The sequence below is a fragment of the Tamandua tetradactyla genome, chromosome 1 (assembly GCF_023851605.1).
Source record: "Tamandua tetradactyla isolate mTamTet1 chromosome 1, mTamTet1.pri, whole genome shotgun sequence".
NCBI classification, from domain to species: Eukaryota; Metazoa; Chordata; class Mammalia; order Pilosa; family Myrmecophagidae; genus Tamandua; species Tamandua tetradactyla.
The window spans coordinates 231344716-231360896 of NC_135327.1; the positions used below are offsets into that span (position 1 = coordinate 231344716).

Sequence of the window (16181 nt, forward strand, 5' to 3'; positions counted from 1 at the left end):
CCCTACCAGCTGCCACGCTGCCCTGGAGCAGCTGTGTGGGCACAGAGAGCACGGCGTTGGCCAGCCCCCATGCGTGGACCCATCAGCTCGCCCACAGGACCCCGGGACGGCCAAGCCCAGACCTCAGCCACCTTTCCCAAACGGGCATGTGAAACACAACCGAAGGCCAGGCTCGGATATCGAGGTCTTTTCATTCCTCACAGATCTTGGTCCCATAATTTGTCTCAGTATTTTTGCATCTCCAACACAAGCAAGCATATTTTTTAAAAACAGATTTTGTTTAGCTTTTTTATGCATCTGAAGTTGGAAGATATTGTGAACTACCCAATCTCCCATGATGGGAAGTACAGTGTTTGCCTTTGGAAAAGCTGATGAGATGCAACGTGCAAGAAATGGACCGGCTTTTAACAATGGGGATTTATTAGCTTACAAGTTTATATCTCTAAGGCCATGAAAGTGTTCAAATTAAAGCATCGACAAAACAATACCTTTTCTGAGGAAAGGCTGCCAACTGGGACTCCTCTGTCAGTGGCCAGGCCAGGGGTCCTTCTCTCCCGGTTTCACTGCTTTCAGCTGCTGGTTCCATTGCCCTCCTCTAGGTCTCCTGCGCTCTTTCTTGGCACTCCCACCCCCCACCCCCGGGATTTTCTCTAACGCCTCTGGGCTTTTTCTGTCCTTTATCCCTCTATAAAGGACTCCAGTAAGAGGACTGAGACCCACCTTGAATGAGAAGGGTTGCAGCTCCATTGAATCAACCCAGTCAAAGGGTCCCACCTGCAACAGGTCCCACCCAGGGGTGGATGGAAAGAAATGGCCTTGTGGGGTATGTCACAGCTTCAGACCACCACACAGAGGCTCTGCCATGTTTCATAAAATACCATGAAACAGTATTTTAGAAAAATACTACATAACCATTTTGTTGTGATGGTTTCACAATAAACCCCATCAACTACATACAGTAAAATATTTATAGGAGAAAAAAATTTATAGAGTAATTATGTGCAAATGCTTTGGAGAATTATGTGAGATTTGTGGAACGTGGAAGCATTATTGTTCCTAATGTCAAATAGTTTATTATGGAAAGAGAGAGTGAAGAAAATCATATGCGCTTATTTCTAGAGCCATTCGTAATGCACAAATAGCTACACAAACTACTCATTAGTCTCTGTTCTCTTTAGCATGTACTAGGTTAACAGTGAAGCCTAATAGTATTTTTATATCTCCAAAAATCTTTTATTAAGAGGTGTTTCAATGGGTTTCATAGATCCAGACTAATAATTGCCATCCAGTATGCTCATAGGTGCTATGTCAGAAATAGGAATATACGGCCGGCTTAGCTACGGTTGGATCTTTTGCTTTTACTTGGGAAAGGAAAAGAGTGGGAGAAGGTGGGCGGTTCAGAGAAAGCAGGTTTTGAGGCCTTTTGGCCTCTGCCAGCATCACTGAATTATGCATGTCTATATGCTTTTCAATCTGCTGTCTCTCCTGCAGCTAAAGCCCCAAGAGGGGCCAATTCAGGCCTCCAAAGGCATAAGACTTCCCTGGAAATGCTGCAGGGAGTCTGCAGGGAGGTCCCCGTAACCCCACCCCCCTCCGGGAACCCACGATGCATGTCGAAGGAGGACACAGCCCGGGACGTGTGGGGAGCCGTGGCCAGCACCCAGGCACCGAGGCCAATGGGGCTGGACCTAACTCTGCTGTGAAAATGGGTGAGACTGACGCACGCGCATGGAGCGGCCCGAGGCAGGGCAACTTGTCAAAGAAAGGAACCTGTGCGTTTTAACAAAATAACCTGGTTTCAGCTTAAAATAAATGTCCCTGCTTAGCTCTTTTGATCATCAGGCTCTTACCAAGACGTACAGAACTTTGAGATTACTAGTGTAGGCTGGGAAATTACATATTTTAGCCAAACTAAGGAGATACGGATAAAAGATTAACAGGATAGAAAAAGTTACCCTGTTTCAGAAATGCAGCCATGATGTCTGTCTATTCTCAGGCAAAGAACAGCAAGCCCATTTGTGAATCCTATTTTCTGTTCGGCTACATTACTGTAGAATACTTTTAATGTGGTTATTATCTCAAAAAGTAGTCTATAAAATTTCAGGTTTGTGAGATGAATGGAACAAGTTTATTACATGTCCATGTTATGGTTTACTCATTCTCTGGTAGCAAGCACAGAATGAGTTTTTTTACAGGATATTTTCCACATAAATGTGATGGAAACAAAGCTCTGTTCTCAATCAACAAATAGTAAGGAATTCTCTTTGTTCAAAGTTTTGAACTGGCAGGACCTCATGATATGCTTACATTTTTTTTTTTTCTTAAAACAGAGCTAGTCTAAGAAATTATCTTGTTGCTTATTCGGTAGTAAACTAAAAATGAAATTGGAAAAATACACAAGAATATAAATGGTAGCAGAATAAAAACTAATTTTAAAACTCCATGGAACCACACACCACAGTGACCCCCCCAACTTAAACTGTGGTCTTTAGTTAATAGGACAATTGTAAAAAGTGCTTCCATCACTGTAACAAATGTCCCACACAAAAGCAAGGTGCTAACAGGGAAGTGTACAGGAATCCTGTATTTTATTCAAGATTTGGTCTATAAATCCACAACTTCTCTAATAAAGGAAATAAGAATGCAAGGGTACAATAATAGTCTCATATGGTAATATCCAATAAAAATATGAACAATAGCGTCCGTCTAAGGCTCTCCTCTCTCACTAACATGTTTCTCTTTAAGAACATTAATTCTGGGTGGCCCACGGTGGCTCAGCAGGCAGAGTTCTCACCTGCCATGCCGTTGTCCCGGGTTCGATTCTCAGTGCCCATGTAGAAAAAAAAAACATCGATGCCTCAGATGCCAGTCATAATTACAGTGTTTGTGTGTGTGTGAGTAACTGAAAAAATGATAGAAACCTCGTGCAAGTTTTTTTTTTTCTCTGAAATGGAAAATCAAAACACACAGAATTTTCCATTTTCAATGCAAACTCACAGTAGTCCTTTGAGAAAGGGAGGGGACAGCCTCGGCGTCTGAGGCTGCACAGAGCCCTGCTCTCCGCCTGTGCCGTGCTGAGCCCGAGCTCTGGGACAGGGCAGCTGTGGGGTCTTGTCTTGGCTCTCTACCAGCTTCATGGTGCTGTCACCTTAGTTGACCTGCCGAGCTCCCAATCCCTCAGCTGTCAATAACAGTGCCCACCTCAGAGGCAATTATTTGGGGATAAAAGACAACATCTGCATAGGAAGTAAGATCCAAAATGGTAGATAGGATTTTTATTAGGAGTTTTTAGATTCTGGCAATGAGAGAGCCGATTTCCTTGAGGAAATAAAAAGGTTGTAGTTAAATAAAACATGGTGGAGAGGCATGGTAGGAGGTAAGGGGGCTGCTCATGAGCCCTTAAAGAAGCAAGGACCCCCAGGGTAGTGGAGAGCTGAGGTGGGAGACAATGGAGCAGCAGGTGGGGCCATGGGGAGCATCTGAGTCCCAACCAGACCATCTCGCCCCGGGCACCGGGCACCATCCACACCGGTCCCGCCCCTCTCCATTGCACAATAATTTTACATCACTTACCCTCCCGCACATCACCTTGGGCTCTGGACTGCCCATCACGCCATCATAATTCCAGCCTGGTCCAGGGCTAGGCACTGAAAGGGCTCGGTGTCCAGAGAACACCCAAGCCAAGGGTTGATGACCCATGTCACAGCCTCCTCCCCTTTCTCCTGCTCCACCTCCAGGGCCTGGTGGTCAAGCAGAAACTTGGGCATGTAAATCTAGACATTTCACCAATAACCACTGACTGTTAACTACCCTTATGGCCTTAAAATGGGGCCTGCAGTGAGCCCTGGTGGTTTGCGTAGGCTAGTGTGATGCTCTGATATATCCCAGAGTGATCTGGGCAGAGGATAAAGTGTTTGTAAACTCTTCTTGGGAGATAGGAAGAAAGGAGGAAATAGTCAACTTCCCCATTTGGAGAATTCCTGATATTCTCACAAACAGTGGGAACAACCAATCCAATAGGCTGGTCCCTCAATCTTGGGGTTCACCCCTATGAAGCTTATTCCTTCAAAGCGTAGGTTAAGCTTACTTAAAACTACACCTAAGAGTCACCCCCAGGGAACCTCTTTTGCCAACTCGGCAAGTGAACTCACTGCCCTCCCCCCGCTGTGGGACATGATTCCCAGGGGTGTAAGTCTCCCTGGCAACATAGGACAGAACTCTCAGGATGAGCCAGGACTTGGCATCATGGAAATGAGAAAGCCTTCTTGACCAAAACAGGGAAAAGAGAAATGAGACAAAATGAAGTCTCAGTGGCTGGAAGATTTCAAACAGAGTTGAGAGGTTATCCTAGAAGTTATTCTTATGCATTATATAGAGGGAAGTGCCTGAAACTGTTGAGCTGTGTTCTAGTAGCCTTGATTCTTGAAGATGATTGTATAACTATATAACTTTTACAATGTGACCTTGTGATTGTGAAAACCTTGTGTCTGATGCTCCTTTTATCCAGGGTAGCGACAGATGAGTAAAGAATAATAATAATAAGGATAAAAATAAATAAATAATAGGGAGAGATTAAGGGTAAAAATTGGGTAGATTGAAATACTGTGGGTCAATGAGAGGGAGGGGTATGGGATGTTTGAGTTTTTTTTTAATTTCCTTTTCTTATGTGCCACCATTAATCAAACCCAAAATAATGATAAATTCCTTCAACCTCCCCCAGGTTTAAAGTGGGCATGTAACACTGGAATTACCCCTTGTGTATCTACAAAGGTTTTTAACAACTCTGTCAACTATTGTGTGTTGGTTTCTATATACCCCCGAATTCTCTATCATTCAGGGACAGAATTAGAAACTATACTATTAAGCCAAACCAGATACAGAAGGGAACCAATCTCAATAACCCTGGCAGTTCTTACCGGCCGCTGCCGGTATAGGCACAGGGACTGCTGCCATTGTACATAGCAATCAACAAACCAGTCAATTACAGGCCGCGATAGATCAAGACTTAAACGAAATAGAAAGATCTGTTTCAGCCCTTCAGAACTCTCTAACCTCCCTTTCAGAAGTAGTTCTGCAAAATAGGCGAGGACTTGACTTACTTTTCCTTAAAGAGGGGGGACTATGTGCAACTTTAAAAGAACAGTGCTGTTTCTCTGCGGATCACTCTGGTGTTGTTAAAAAGTCCATGACAAAACTCAGAGAGCGCCTTCGTGAAAGACAGAAAGAACGAGAGGCGCAACAGGGGTGGTTTGAATCTTGGTTTACTAAGTCCTCCTGGTTGACAACGCTATTATCTGCTCTCGCTGGGCCTTTAATTGTGTTACTTTTAATAATAACTATAGGACCATATATTCTAAATAGAATTATACAGTTTTTACAAAGGCAGATTGGAAATGTCAAATTAATGTTCATCAGACAACAGTACTCAGTATTAAATAACCCAGAAACTCTCTAAGATTAGAGATATGTACAAAAAGGAGTGGGAAATGTAAAGAAGGATTTTATAAAACTTAACAGTAGCTAACTTTTCTTATGTAAAGAAGGATTGTAAAGAAAAGAGTTATGGGCCCCATCAGGCTAAAAAAAAAAAAAACAACCTGGGACTTCCCAGGGGCGGTTATCTGCTGTCTTTGTTATGCAAGGTTTTCTGCTGCCTTGGTTATGCAAGGTTGTAACTGCCGGAGAAAGTTTATCTAAGAATGCAACTGAGAAGGTTGAGTAAGGGAGTTTTGCACGAGACAGCTGCTTCTTGCAAGAAGCAGCTCCCATGACTCATGCGCGAAAATGTTTGTTATCTGCTTCTTGCAAAATGTTCGTTATCTACTTCCTGCATAAAGCAGAACCTGTAACTCATGTTCAACCCTCAAACCCCACACCTTTATCCTGGCCCTCAAAAGACTTCCCAAAACCCAGGCTCGGGGCTCTCTGTTCCTGCATGTTCAGTGAGCCCCACGCATGTGTGGTAAATAAACCCCTTGCGTGTTGCATGAGAGAACGTCTCTTGGAGTCCTCCTTTGCGTGGCAAAACTCTCAAATTCTTACATGAGAATTAATGGGGTTTTTCTTCACTTCTTGGTTTCATGTCACAAAAATGATGATCCTTCACCAAAAACAGCTTCCATTAGAGTCTTTGCAATCACCTATCTGGCAATTTTATTTGTTTGTTTGGAGTGGAAAAAATATCTAGATTTCAGATATGACAACAACAAAAAAGGATGAGAATGAGAACTGGTTCACTGAGGAAAAACGGCTAGATAACCTTTGTCTCTACAGGGACTTATTTATAAGTATGCATTTAATAAAAAAGATAGGTGCTCGTGGGCGGGCCGCGGTGGCTCAGCGGGCAAAGTGCTTGCCTGCTATGCCGGAGGACCTCGGTTCGATTCCCGGCCCCAGCCCATGTAACGAAAACGGAGAAACAAAATACAATAAAACAAGAAAATGTTTAAAAGATGTTTCCCTTTCTTCCTCTCTTCCTTCCTTCTATCCTTCCTTCCTTCTCTCTGTCTTTCCTTTAAAAAAAAAAAAAAAAAAAAAAGATAGGTGCTCGATTAGTAGTAGTAAAATTGGGTTTATTTTGAGAAATTTCTATTTTTATATCAAAGACAAAAAGGTAGAAAACAGAATATAGCAACTTACTCTCCCATCTTTCCTTAAAATAAAAGTAATTTATGGTTATTCGGAGAGAAGCATTACAGGAAGCCTTTAATTTTATAATTAAATTTAAATATCTTCAATCTCACTAAGGAACAACATTTTCATGGACATTTTACAGAAAATATTTTTAAAAGCACTGATCTAATTAGATGAACACCACACACGCACACTTAGTACCTGCAGAGTGGAAAAGGCACAGCCACAGGAAATGCGTGTTTTCCTCCAGGTGGTGCTATGAAAGGACCTTCAAGGAGCCCAAACGCAGCCTCAACCCTTGCTATTGGTGGGTAAAGGATAAGGAGACACACCTGGAAGTGACTGCCAAAGCATCAACACAGACAAAACCAATCAGCCTCTGTCCTACAGCTCAGCAGTAGGAATGCCAGAGTTTAAGGCACACATATCTGAATTTAGCAGAAATAATAGTTTGGGAAAAATAGACAACGCAGCATCTACAATTGAATACATAAATCAGGAAAACGCATCACTTATTTTTCTTGTACTGCTCAACCTGTCTTAGCTCAGATATTATTGAATTCAAATAATAAGTAGGGATATATGCGACTTTTCCCCTGTGCAGTCGGGCCCCTGCAAGTAAAACAAGCCGGAAGCCGCGGGCCTGTGCAGCGGTCGCAGCTTCCCCCCCCGCCCCACTCCACGCCCTGCGAACCTGGGCGCGGGACCTACCTGGGCGCGGGGAACTACCTGGGCATGGGGACCTACCTGGGTGTGGGGACCTAGCTGGGCACGGGAACTTGGGCGCGGGGACCTATCTGGGCGCGGGGACCTGGGCGCGCTCCTCCTGCGACCGGTGGCCCCGCCCTGGCCTTGGCCAGCCGCGCGGAGGCGCCGTCCCGGCCCAGCGGAGCTTCCAGTGCACCCTGCCTGGGCTCCCGCAGCGCCAGGGGCCGGCGTGCAGCTGCCCTCCCGGGGTCTGCAGCCGGCCCGGGGACCTCCACCAGCCCCCATTCCGCAGTGGTTTACAGCACCCGGGCAGGTGGCCGGGGTTGGGGGGGAGTGGGGGGAGTGGAGGGTCAGGTGGGCAGGTGGGCTTGGGCAAGTCGGCTCCTTACCCAAAGGGAACAAGTGCTCTCGCGCTTGCTATTCTATTTTTCTTTCTTTTTTTATTTCAACACTTTTTACTGCTTAACAATTCTTTACGTTAAATATTCCCTATTTAAATTACTAATGTGGGGGTACACGGGTGTTCCAGTGGTAGAATGCTTGCCTTTCAAGTGGGAGAACCGGGTTCAATTCCCCAACCATGCACCAAAAAAAAAAAAAAAAAAAAAAAAATTACTAGTGTGGTTTCTGTCTCCAGAAGGGATGTTAACTGATGAGAAAGTCTGTAAAATGAGGAGAGTAATACTGCCAACTTTTAAGAGTCATTTTGATTATTCTGCATCTGAAAATTTTCCTTCTCATTAAAATTTTATCTGTAACCCCAAATCAACCTATGTAGCCCCTTTGCAGCCATCTAGAGCCACGACCAACGGGCACTTCCCAGCTCAGGCCAAGCATGGAGACCATCTCCTTTCTGCTAAAAGCTCTCATACTAAGCAAGTGCCGTTTCATGCCATATTAGTGCCACGTTGTTCGTGGTTTTGTACTTTCTTTTGGTGATTTCACCATTTAATGGCCCAAGCATAGTGCTGAAGTGCTGCTGGTATTCATAAGTGCAAGGAGAAAAAACACATGTTCAACAAGCTTCGCTCTTGCATGGACCGAGCTCAGTGCTGGTGAATCACCAATATATGCCAGATGAGGTGCCTTGAAGTAGAAACACACATAAAACAAGGTTCTGCATTGATTCTTTGATGAAAATGTTGTAACCACAGCTTTGTAGGCACCTAACCCTGCATTTCTCCAGGAGCAACGGCTGATTACTAATTCAGTGTTTGTGGTGACTTTACAGGACAAAAGTACCATGAATAATGAAAATCAACTGTGTGTGTGTATGCATATGTGTTTATGCTTAGGATAATAGATCTTAAACTGTGTGCATCTGATAATACTCTCAACGTTTATCAGAGACGTATTTCAAGCTGTTTGTCCCTAGCAGAACTTTCAATAGATCCTCTCCTTATAAAATTGCAAGAGCGCCTGCCAAGCTGGAGACCTGGGTTTGATTTCCAGAGCCTGCCCATGCAAAAAAAAAAAAAAGAAAAAAGAAAATTGCAAGAGAAATAGAAAATGCTTGCAGGAATTTCCTGCCTAGAAATTGTCTATCTTTTATGAAATATCTTCTCCGATTCTCTAGAGTTGGGGAAGCACTTTGTTTCCAATATTCTCGTCTTAATTACAATAAAATTCTATTAAAGCAAAGTATCTGTTACCTAACAGACCAGATTTCTGGAGGAAAAGGGTCGCACTTCCCTGCGTCTCTTGGTACAGAGACACCGTCCAGCCCCCGCCTCTGGCCCCATCATTGGAAGAAGGATCTTTGAGGATGCGATTAGTCAAGACGAGGCCAGCCTGAACTAAGGTGGTCATAATCCAGTAGGTCCTTGTCCTGCAAGGGGAGGACATTTTGAAACAGAGAGAAGCAGAGATGTGGCCAAAGCTGAGACTGAGTGACATCAAGGATCGCTGGGAAGCCACCACCAGAGCCCTGCCCGTTTCAGAGGGCGCATCTCCCTGCTGGTGTGCTAGGATTTGAACTTCTGGCCTCAGAACTGGCCGACAATTCATTCCTCCTGTTTTAAGCCACCTCGTTTGTGGTACCTTGTCACAGCAGCCCTGGGAGACGGAGACGATCTTCAGTAAAGGTTTGGGTGAGTATCAAAGTGCCTACCAGCTGAAGTGTCACAACTCAGCCAAGCCCCTGCTTGTCCCTGTCCTCCTGATTCCTGCCCTGCATGCACTGCCCTCGGAGACCCCCAAAATACCCCACGAGCATGGCAGCATCCCCCCATTGTCTTCACTGCAAACGATGTGGGGTTTCACTTCACAGATGCTTATCAATAAAATGGGGCAGTCCCCCATTCTCTCCTTGTCTTCTGTATAGGAATTATGCTTTCTGCAAAAGTATATCCACCCAACCCCTCCTTTCTTTTCATTCTTTATTAATTTTCCAGCAATGGAAATGATAACTCTAGGAACAAGTAAGTATAATGCAGAAATAAGGTATGCACAGCCCATAAAAGAGGCCTTTGAAGCTTAAACATTCTATAGAATTGACCGCAATCTTTATTTGTGTCACCAGTTTTATTTACTGGTTTACTCTATCAGCCCAGAGAGTATTCTGAAGGACTAAAGGTATTTTGCCATAGGCTGGAATGACAACTAAGTAATTTTATGATATCAAAAGCATAAAGGAATATTTATAACGTATCCTCATTCTTGTCTTTTAAGTTCTATCTTGCATTTATTTCAACTTTATTAAGCTCCACCCCAACAAAACTGAGAGTTATAGCGACGTCTGCATCCACAGGCCCCTGGCTTAAAGCCAGTCTCATCACAGGTCTTGATCCGTCTGTGTTCACTAAGCCACCCTCCCCCGAGCAGGGCGTCCTTCACACCAAGAAGACGGCCAGTCCGTACACACGCGCCTTAGCCGAAGGAATCGGCGTTTGCACTCACCGCAGTGGGCTCCGTTGGCTCCGTTTGGGCAGTCAGGTGTGAAATCATAGACTTTACTGGACGAAATACTGGTAGCGTCTTCAAACTTAAGAGACGGAGCAGATAAAACATCCTCTTCCCCTTCAAGAAACAAACAGAGAGCATAGCTGTTTTGCAAGGGCTAGGTTTACATTTGCCGGGGGTGCAGAGGGCGGTTCTCAGAGTGGGATAAAGAGCCGCCGGGGGTCCTTGCTGTTTCCATCGCTGCCCTTCACATGCGAATACCAGGTTTCTGCTCACACCTGCCCTGGTTGCTGGAGCCGTGGGAACTGCAGAGAAGGCTCTGGGGGCTTTCCTGGGGGCACAGCGTCTGGGTAAATTTGCCATTCTACCTCACAAATATAGCACAACTCACTCCCAGTGGGACGGGCCACCTGTTATCAGCTCTTCTCCAGGCACTATCCCAAACTCCTGCCCAGCAGTGACATTAAACCGCATAAAGAAGACCCTAGAAATGCATAGAGGACCCATTTGCAGAAATAGTAAAGTTGCCTTTCATTTCTTTGTGCACTATCACTGGTCTTTCCAGAATTAAGCCTATAACTTTGGCTTCAATAGAATAAGACTCTGAGGTCCCCTTGCATGGGTGTTATGTTAATTTATAAAAAGAACTCTCAGTAATCAAGAGCGAGTACTTCGTGGAGACTTCAGCAAAGGTTAATTTAGTAACAGTGTAAAGCCTTAAACCTCAATTTGGTCCCCAGTTACATCCTCATCAGTATCAACTTTAACATTTCCTGCTATTCCAATGCTGATGGTGTGGTTTTTGATGAGGGGAAGAAAAATGTTTAATTAAATATCAGAAACAAAGTAATGCTGCAAACCCTCAAAAACTCATGAGTCATTCTATCTCTGCTTTGATATATTATTCTATCTTTGTCTTTCAGAATCAGACAAGCACGCGCGCACACACACACACAGAGTTTATTATGCATGCAGGATACACATTCCAAATAAATCAAGCAGACATCGACGCAACAGGTTAATGCATAGAATTGGACAATCTTGTGAATGAAAGCTGTCTTTTAAGAGGACTTCTAATTAAAGTGTTTATAATCTACTTCATTCCAACATTGCTTCCCTCTCTATCATCCTTGCTAAGTGTGTTCAAAATCTGTAGCAGTGCAGCTCTTCCCTCACTTCACTAAATACATTTTCTGAGAACATGTAAGTTCAGAATACATAATGTGCCTGACTTCCATATGCAAATATTTTTCATGCATCGGGAATAAGAAAATGCAGTGTGACAGTTTTAAGACAACATTTTTAATACCGTCCACTCATGAGACCCAGGACTACTGGCGGTCAGAGACGTGGGGCTAGAGGGACAAAGTAAGTGCTGGCTCATTGCCCACTATTTCAGTGAAACCCCAGAAGATAATAAACGGTGAAATCTCCAAAGCATCCATTCACTGTCAGGGATCCATTTCATGACTGTCTCTCTGCCCCCTAATTCAGGCCCCAAACAAGATAGTTTGGTCAGAGATCTAGCCAAACGCCATCTGCTACTTGAAAACAATATATTTTATATATAAGCACAGAATTAGGGGCATTTACAAAATTTTTTTTACTTTCCTTAGAGTCACTTTGCCAAATACGATGATTTTTCTGAATCCCTGGTTATTCTGAAATAGGAATTCCATCACATGCGCATTTGACATACCATATATTAATACAGAATTAAGGTTTCACCAGTGTTTTGAAAACACATAAAATATTACAATTCTTTCATTATTTATTTATGTGTCTATTTATTATTTAAACATTATGAATGTGGCAATTTTAGCCATAAGAATAGAATATCTTCCAGATTATTGGAGGAGAGGCCTAACATATAGACCATAATATGCTATATTTTCTAACCTTTAAAAAGTTAATTTTAGCTTTCAGGAGCATGTGAAACAATTCATATCCTTATATCATATTACATTCTTGTAATGTAGTGAACTATATTATCGAGGGACTCATTTTATGTGTTTATATCAAGAAGAACTATTTCAGTGTTTAGAACCGCAGTAAGCATGACAACAAAAAAATTTACCTTGGTTTTGTATGCTGGTACCTGGCAGCGACTTATTTGAAATTTCACATTCTTGGGATAAACTGATGTCATCTAGAGCAACAGTACCATTTGATGATAAGACATTAGCTTCTAAAATTATCTATAATTACAGAAAGATATGATTAAGAACAGACCATAAAAGTAAATGTCTACAATCCTGTTTCTCTGTGCAAAGAAACCCATTTGCATCTATTCCATCTTCCAATCTAATTTTAAAACATTGTGCTGTCCAGAACACTCAAATTATAAATTTATAAAGTCATAACTGCTTTGACAGCAACTTATGTAAGTTTCATATCTTCGGTAACCTTGTTTCAATTAAAAGCTGTAACATCCATCATTCCTGAAGGGCTGCTTCCCTCTGGAGCCATTAAGAGGCAGATGCATTTAAAATGAGCTCTTCCAGGTCATCAACTGTGTGGTTTACAACTCAATTTAATTGAGATATGAATTCAGATGCAATGGGTCTGCTGGAGGCGAGGATTCGTTTCTGACCAGAAACGCACATGCTCCCCTGTGTTGCAGACCATGTACAAAAGCAGTCCGGGTAAGGCAGAGGGTGCAGTCACCACCCCCAGGGTTAAAACGTCCAAATGCTAAAGCAGCCAAGGCATTCACTTCACTCTGATTTATTCCAACTCTCTAATAATGACGGATGTGGTTTGTTTTCTTTCTTGTTAATCACTCCCAGCATTATGTTGCCTTTTTCCACCTGGTTACAGAAAGAAGGAAAGGGAACAAGGATGTGAGAGCGGGAGTCTGGGGTCCACCCAGACCCCGAGCCCAGCCCCCGCTCCTTGGGGGAGCACTGCTCTCATGGAGGCCCCAGTCTGCCAGCAGAACACGTCACCGCTTCAGGACCTCGCAGCAGACACAGAAGTTAAGTACAAGTCACTAGGCAGTCTACGAAAAACTCTTCATTGTTTCTGCCGGAGGGTTTGGGGAAGGTTTGATGGAAAGGTATGTGCTGGTTTGCCTGAGCTGCTGTCACAAATACAACGGGGCTTTTTTAGTTCATGATTGTGAAGCCAGGAGAGTGTAAATCAGGCTCTCTGCAGTCTAGTAACCTCGGTGCCGATTCCGAGCACCCTGTGTCCCTCGGCCTGTGTCCCTGCCCCGCCACAGCCTGGTGGCCACTGCCCTTCCCAGGCCCCTGGCTGCTGGGCCCCAGCCCCTCCCAGGGCTCCGCTGGGTGGGTCTGCATTTCTCTTGCTCACACAGGACACCTCCATCTGGGGTAAGGCCCGCCTGGTTCCACGGGGCCACCCCTCCACGAGAAGTAACATTTCCAGGAGGCTCCATTTGCAGACGGTTCCCACCGCAGGATGGGATCAAGGACCATATAAATTGGGGAACAGAATTTAATCTACGGCAGCCACTCCAATTCTTAGTTATAGCTGCTGTCTGCCATTTTGTTGCCTGGAGAAAGTGAGGAAACATTCCAAGAAACAGCATGGAGACGCAAGAGTACAGGCCCTGCTTGCGAAACTTTGGTTGGGTGTGAGTTCAAGAGAACAAGAAGTGCTGGGGGAATAGATGATGAAATTTGATTGCAAAAACTGGCACAACTAAAACGAGGGCAATTTCATGGCATAGAAAAAAGGGCAAATGGCGCAGAGACCCGCGCGTCAGCCCTGGAGAGTGAGTGACGTCAGGCTGCGGAACCCAATGTGGTCAGAAAGAAAATAAGTGGAGATAACTTAAATGTGTGCCAGTAAATACACAGTGAGACAAACTTGGGTGCTGTGCAAAGCCTAAACATGGGAATGCCTGTCTGCAGGTACTAGGGCTCCCCATGGAGGATTATCAACACATGCTAATGAGAGAAAAGTTAAATTAAGAAGAATTTATAGCATGATACTACTTAGGTTAAAAACACAAAATCACTTAGATTTTTACATCTCTCTGGTAAATACACATAAATAAATAGAAGAGGGTCTGGAAGTAAATTTAAACTAGTTGTGTTAGCGTTCTCTGGAGAAACAGAACTGACAGGAGAGGCCTGTAAATATGAGATTTATAAAGGGGTCTCATGCAACCATGGGAATGGAAGAGTCCAGAATCCGCAGGGCAGGCTGTGAGGCTGGCTGCTCAGAGGAAGGGTCTGGACGAGCTCCACAGGAGAGGATCGCTGGCTGGAGAAGCAGTGAAAGAGTCTTCCTTCCTCCTTAAAAGCCTTCAGCTGATTGGATTATCTCAGGGAGATGCACCTTGGTTGATCACAGGTGTGACCAGCCACAGGTGCTCTTGACTGACTGATGATGTGATCCATCAGCCTTCGCTTTATCAACCAGCCACAAAACGTCCCTGCAGCTACTGTCAGGCCAGTGCTCGCCTGACCAGACAGCTGGGCACGTCACCTGGCCACGCTGACGCCAGAACGTTGTCGTTACCTAAAGATCAGGATGGGAGGCGTGCATGGGCCAGACAGACCACTGCTTTATCCACTATTTTTGATATTTTATGATGAGACATACAACATTATAATGATTTTTAAAAGTGAGTAAAGTGGCTTCCACAGAGTCCTGACCATCTGAGAAATTTGGCCTGCAGAGAACCTGCAGAAAAGGAGCAATGTAGGTTTTAGAGTAGAATTGTGATGAAATCTATACAAGCATTGTGATTTAGGACTATACTATGCTTAGCACCATTAATCATTGGGATTAATTTGGGGACAGCTTTCATTTTGAAGGGATTTTTGTTTTATTTATGGCAATACTGCCTTCTGCCCTGAAGCCAATTAATCCTTCTGCTTAATCGCCGTACAGGCATCTACAGGGCACTGGAAGCTGAGGAAAGACAGCAGGTGTGATCAAGGCAGGGGGTGGGCCTGGGCCGAGCCGCGCAGGAATGAGGGGACTTTCCATCACGGGGACCCCTCAGGCTCTGCTAGACATTCACTTACAACGCAAACAACACATACAACGCAACCGCCAAGGCCAATGGAAAAGCATTAGGTGATCTGCACCTCTGCGTCCTTACTTCTACAGAATTAATTCAGGAACATACAACAAAAGACTGTCGTTCTACCATCAATTTAAGTACCCTAAATGTAAAAGAAAAATGGTTGTTTCCTCCAAAAATGTCTTCTACCTATAAATTACTATCATCTGATGACTGCCAAGCCATTGTGGCTTTTCTCATTTTTTATTGCTTAATTTAACCAAACTGATGTTTTGGGTTGTGACTTCAGGCAGTTCCTTTGGGGAACTACAGCATCAATCAATAATCAATAAGTGAGAAAGAAATTTCTTGGAAGACAGATGAAGTAGGAGTGACAACCTCATCTTATTAGATTTGCAAGGTAATCAATGAATTTAAACTTCAAACCACATGTAGATTTCTCTTATAAAAGTATTTTGAAGACCTTGCTGATTCTTGGTGCTTTTTTTAATTATATAATAGTTTTCCACTTACACCCTGAATGAGCTAAGTTATTTCTTATTTTTTGCTTTCAGGAATTGTAGCAACTTATAAATTGTAAGAAATGAAGGGATTATCTTTTATTTCTGCAATTCTGAAGGAGGTTTTTCCAGAGAAGTACAGAACTACAATATTTAAGTTTTGGTCCTTTCATAGCTTGGGAAAAAAATAATGAGAGAAATATGTATTTACAAATATATATCTTTTATATATGTATACATGTATGTATGTATGTATGTATGTGTTAGCAAGGGTTCTCTAGAGAAACAGAACTGACAGGAGAGCTCTGTAAGTATGAGATTTATAAAGGTGTTTCATGCAACCGTGGGAGTGGAAGAGTCCAAAACCCCGCAGGGCAGGCTGTGAAACTGGAGGCTCCAATAAAGGGTCTGGAGGAACGCCACAGGAGAGGTTCGCT

General features: G+C 43.7%; 1 protein-coding gene across 6 annotated transcripts in view; it reads right to left on the reverse strand.

Moving 5' to 3' along the window:
- MALRD1 (MAM and LDL receptor class A domain containing 1) overlaps positions 1-16181 on the reverse strand; it is a 752096-nt gene that overhangs the window by 633906 nt on the left and 102009 nt on the right. For all 6 annotated transcript variants that reach the window (XM_077154409.1, XM_077154433.1, XM_077154399.1 and 3 more), the window contains exons 14-15: positions 12320-12440; positions 10240-10359 (exon numbers count right to left, since the gene is read on the reverse strand). In XM_077154409.1, coding sequence (XP_077010524.1) covers positions 10240-10359; positions 12320-12440 — 241 coding nt within the window. The remainder of the gene's footprint in view (positions 1-10239; positions 10360-12319; positions 12441-16181) is intronic.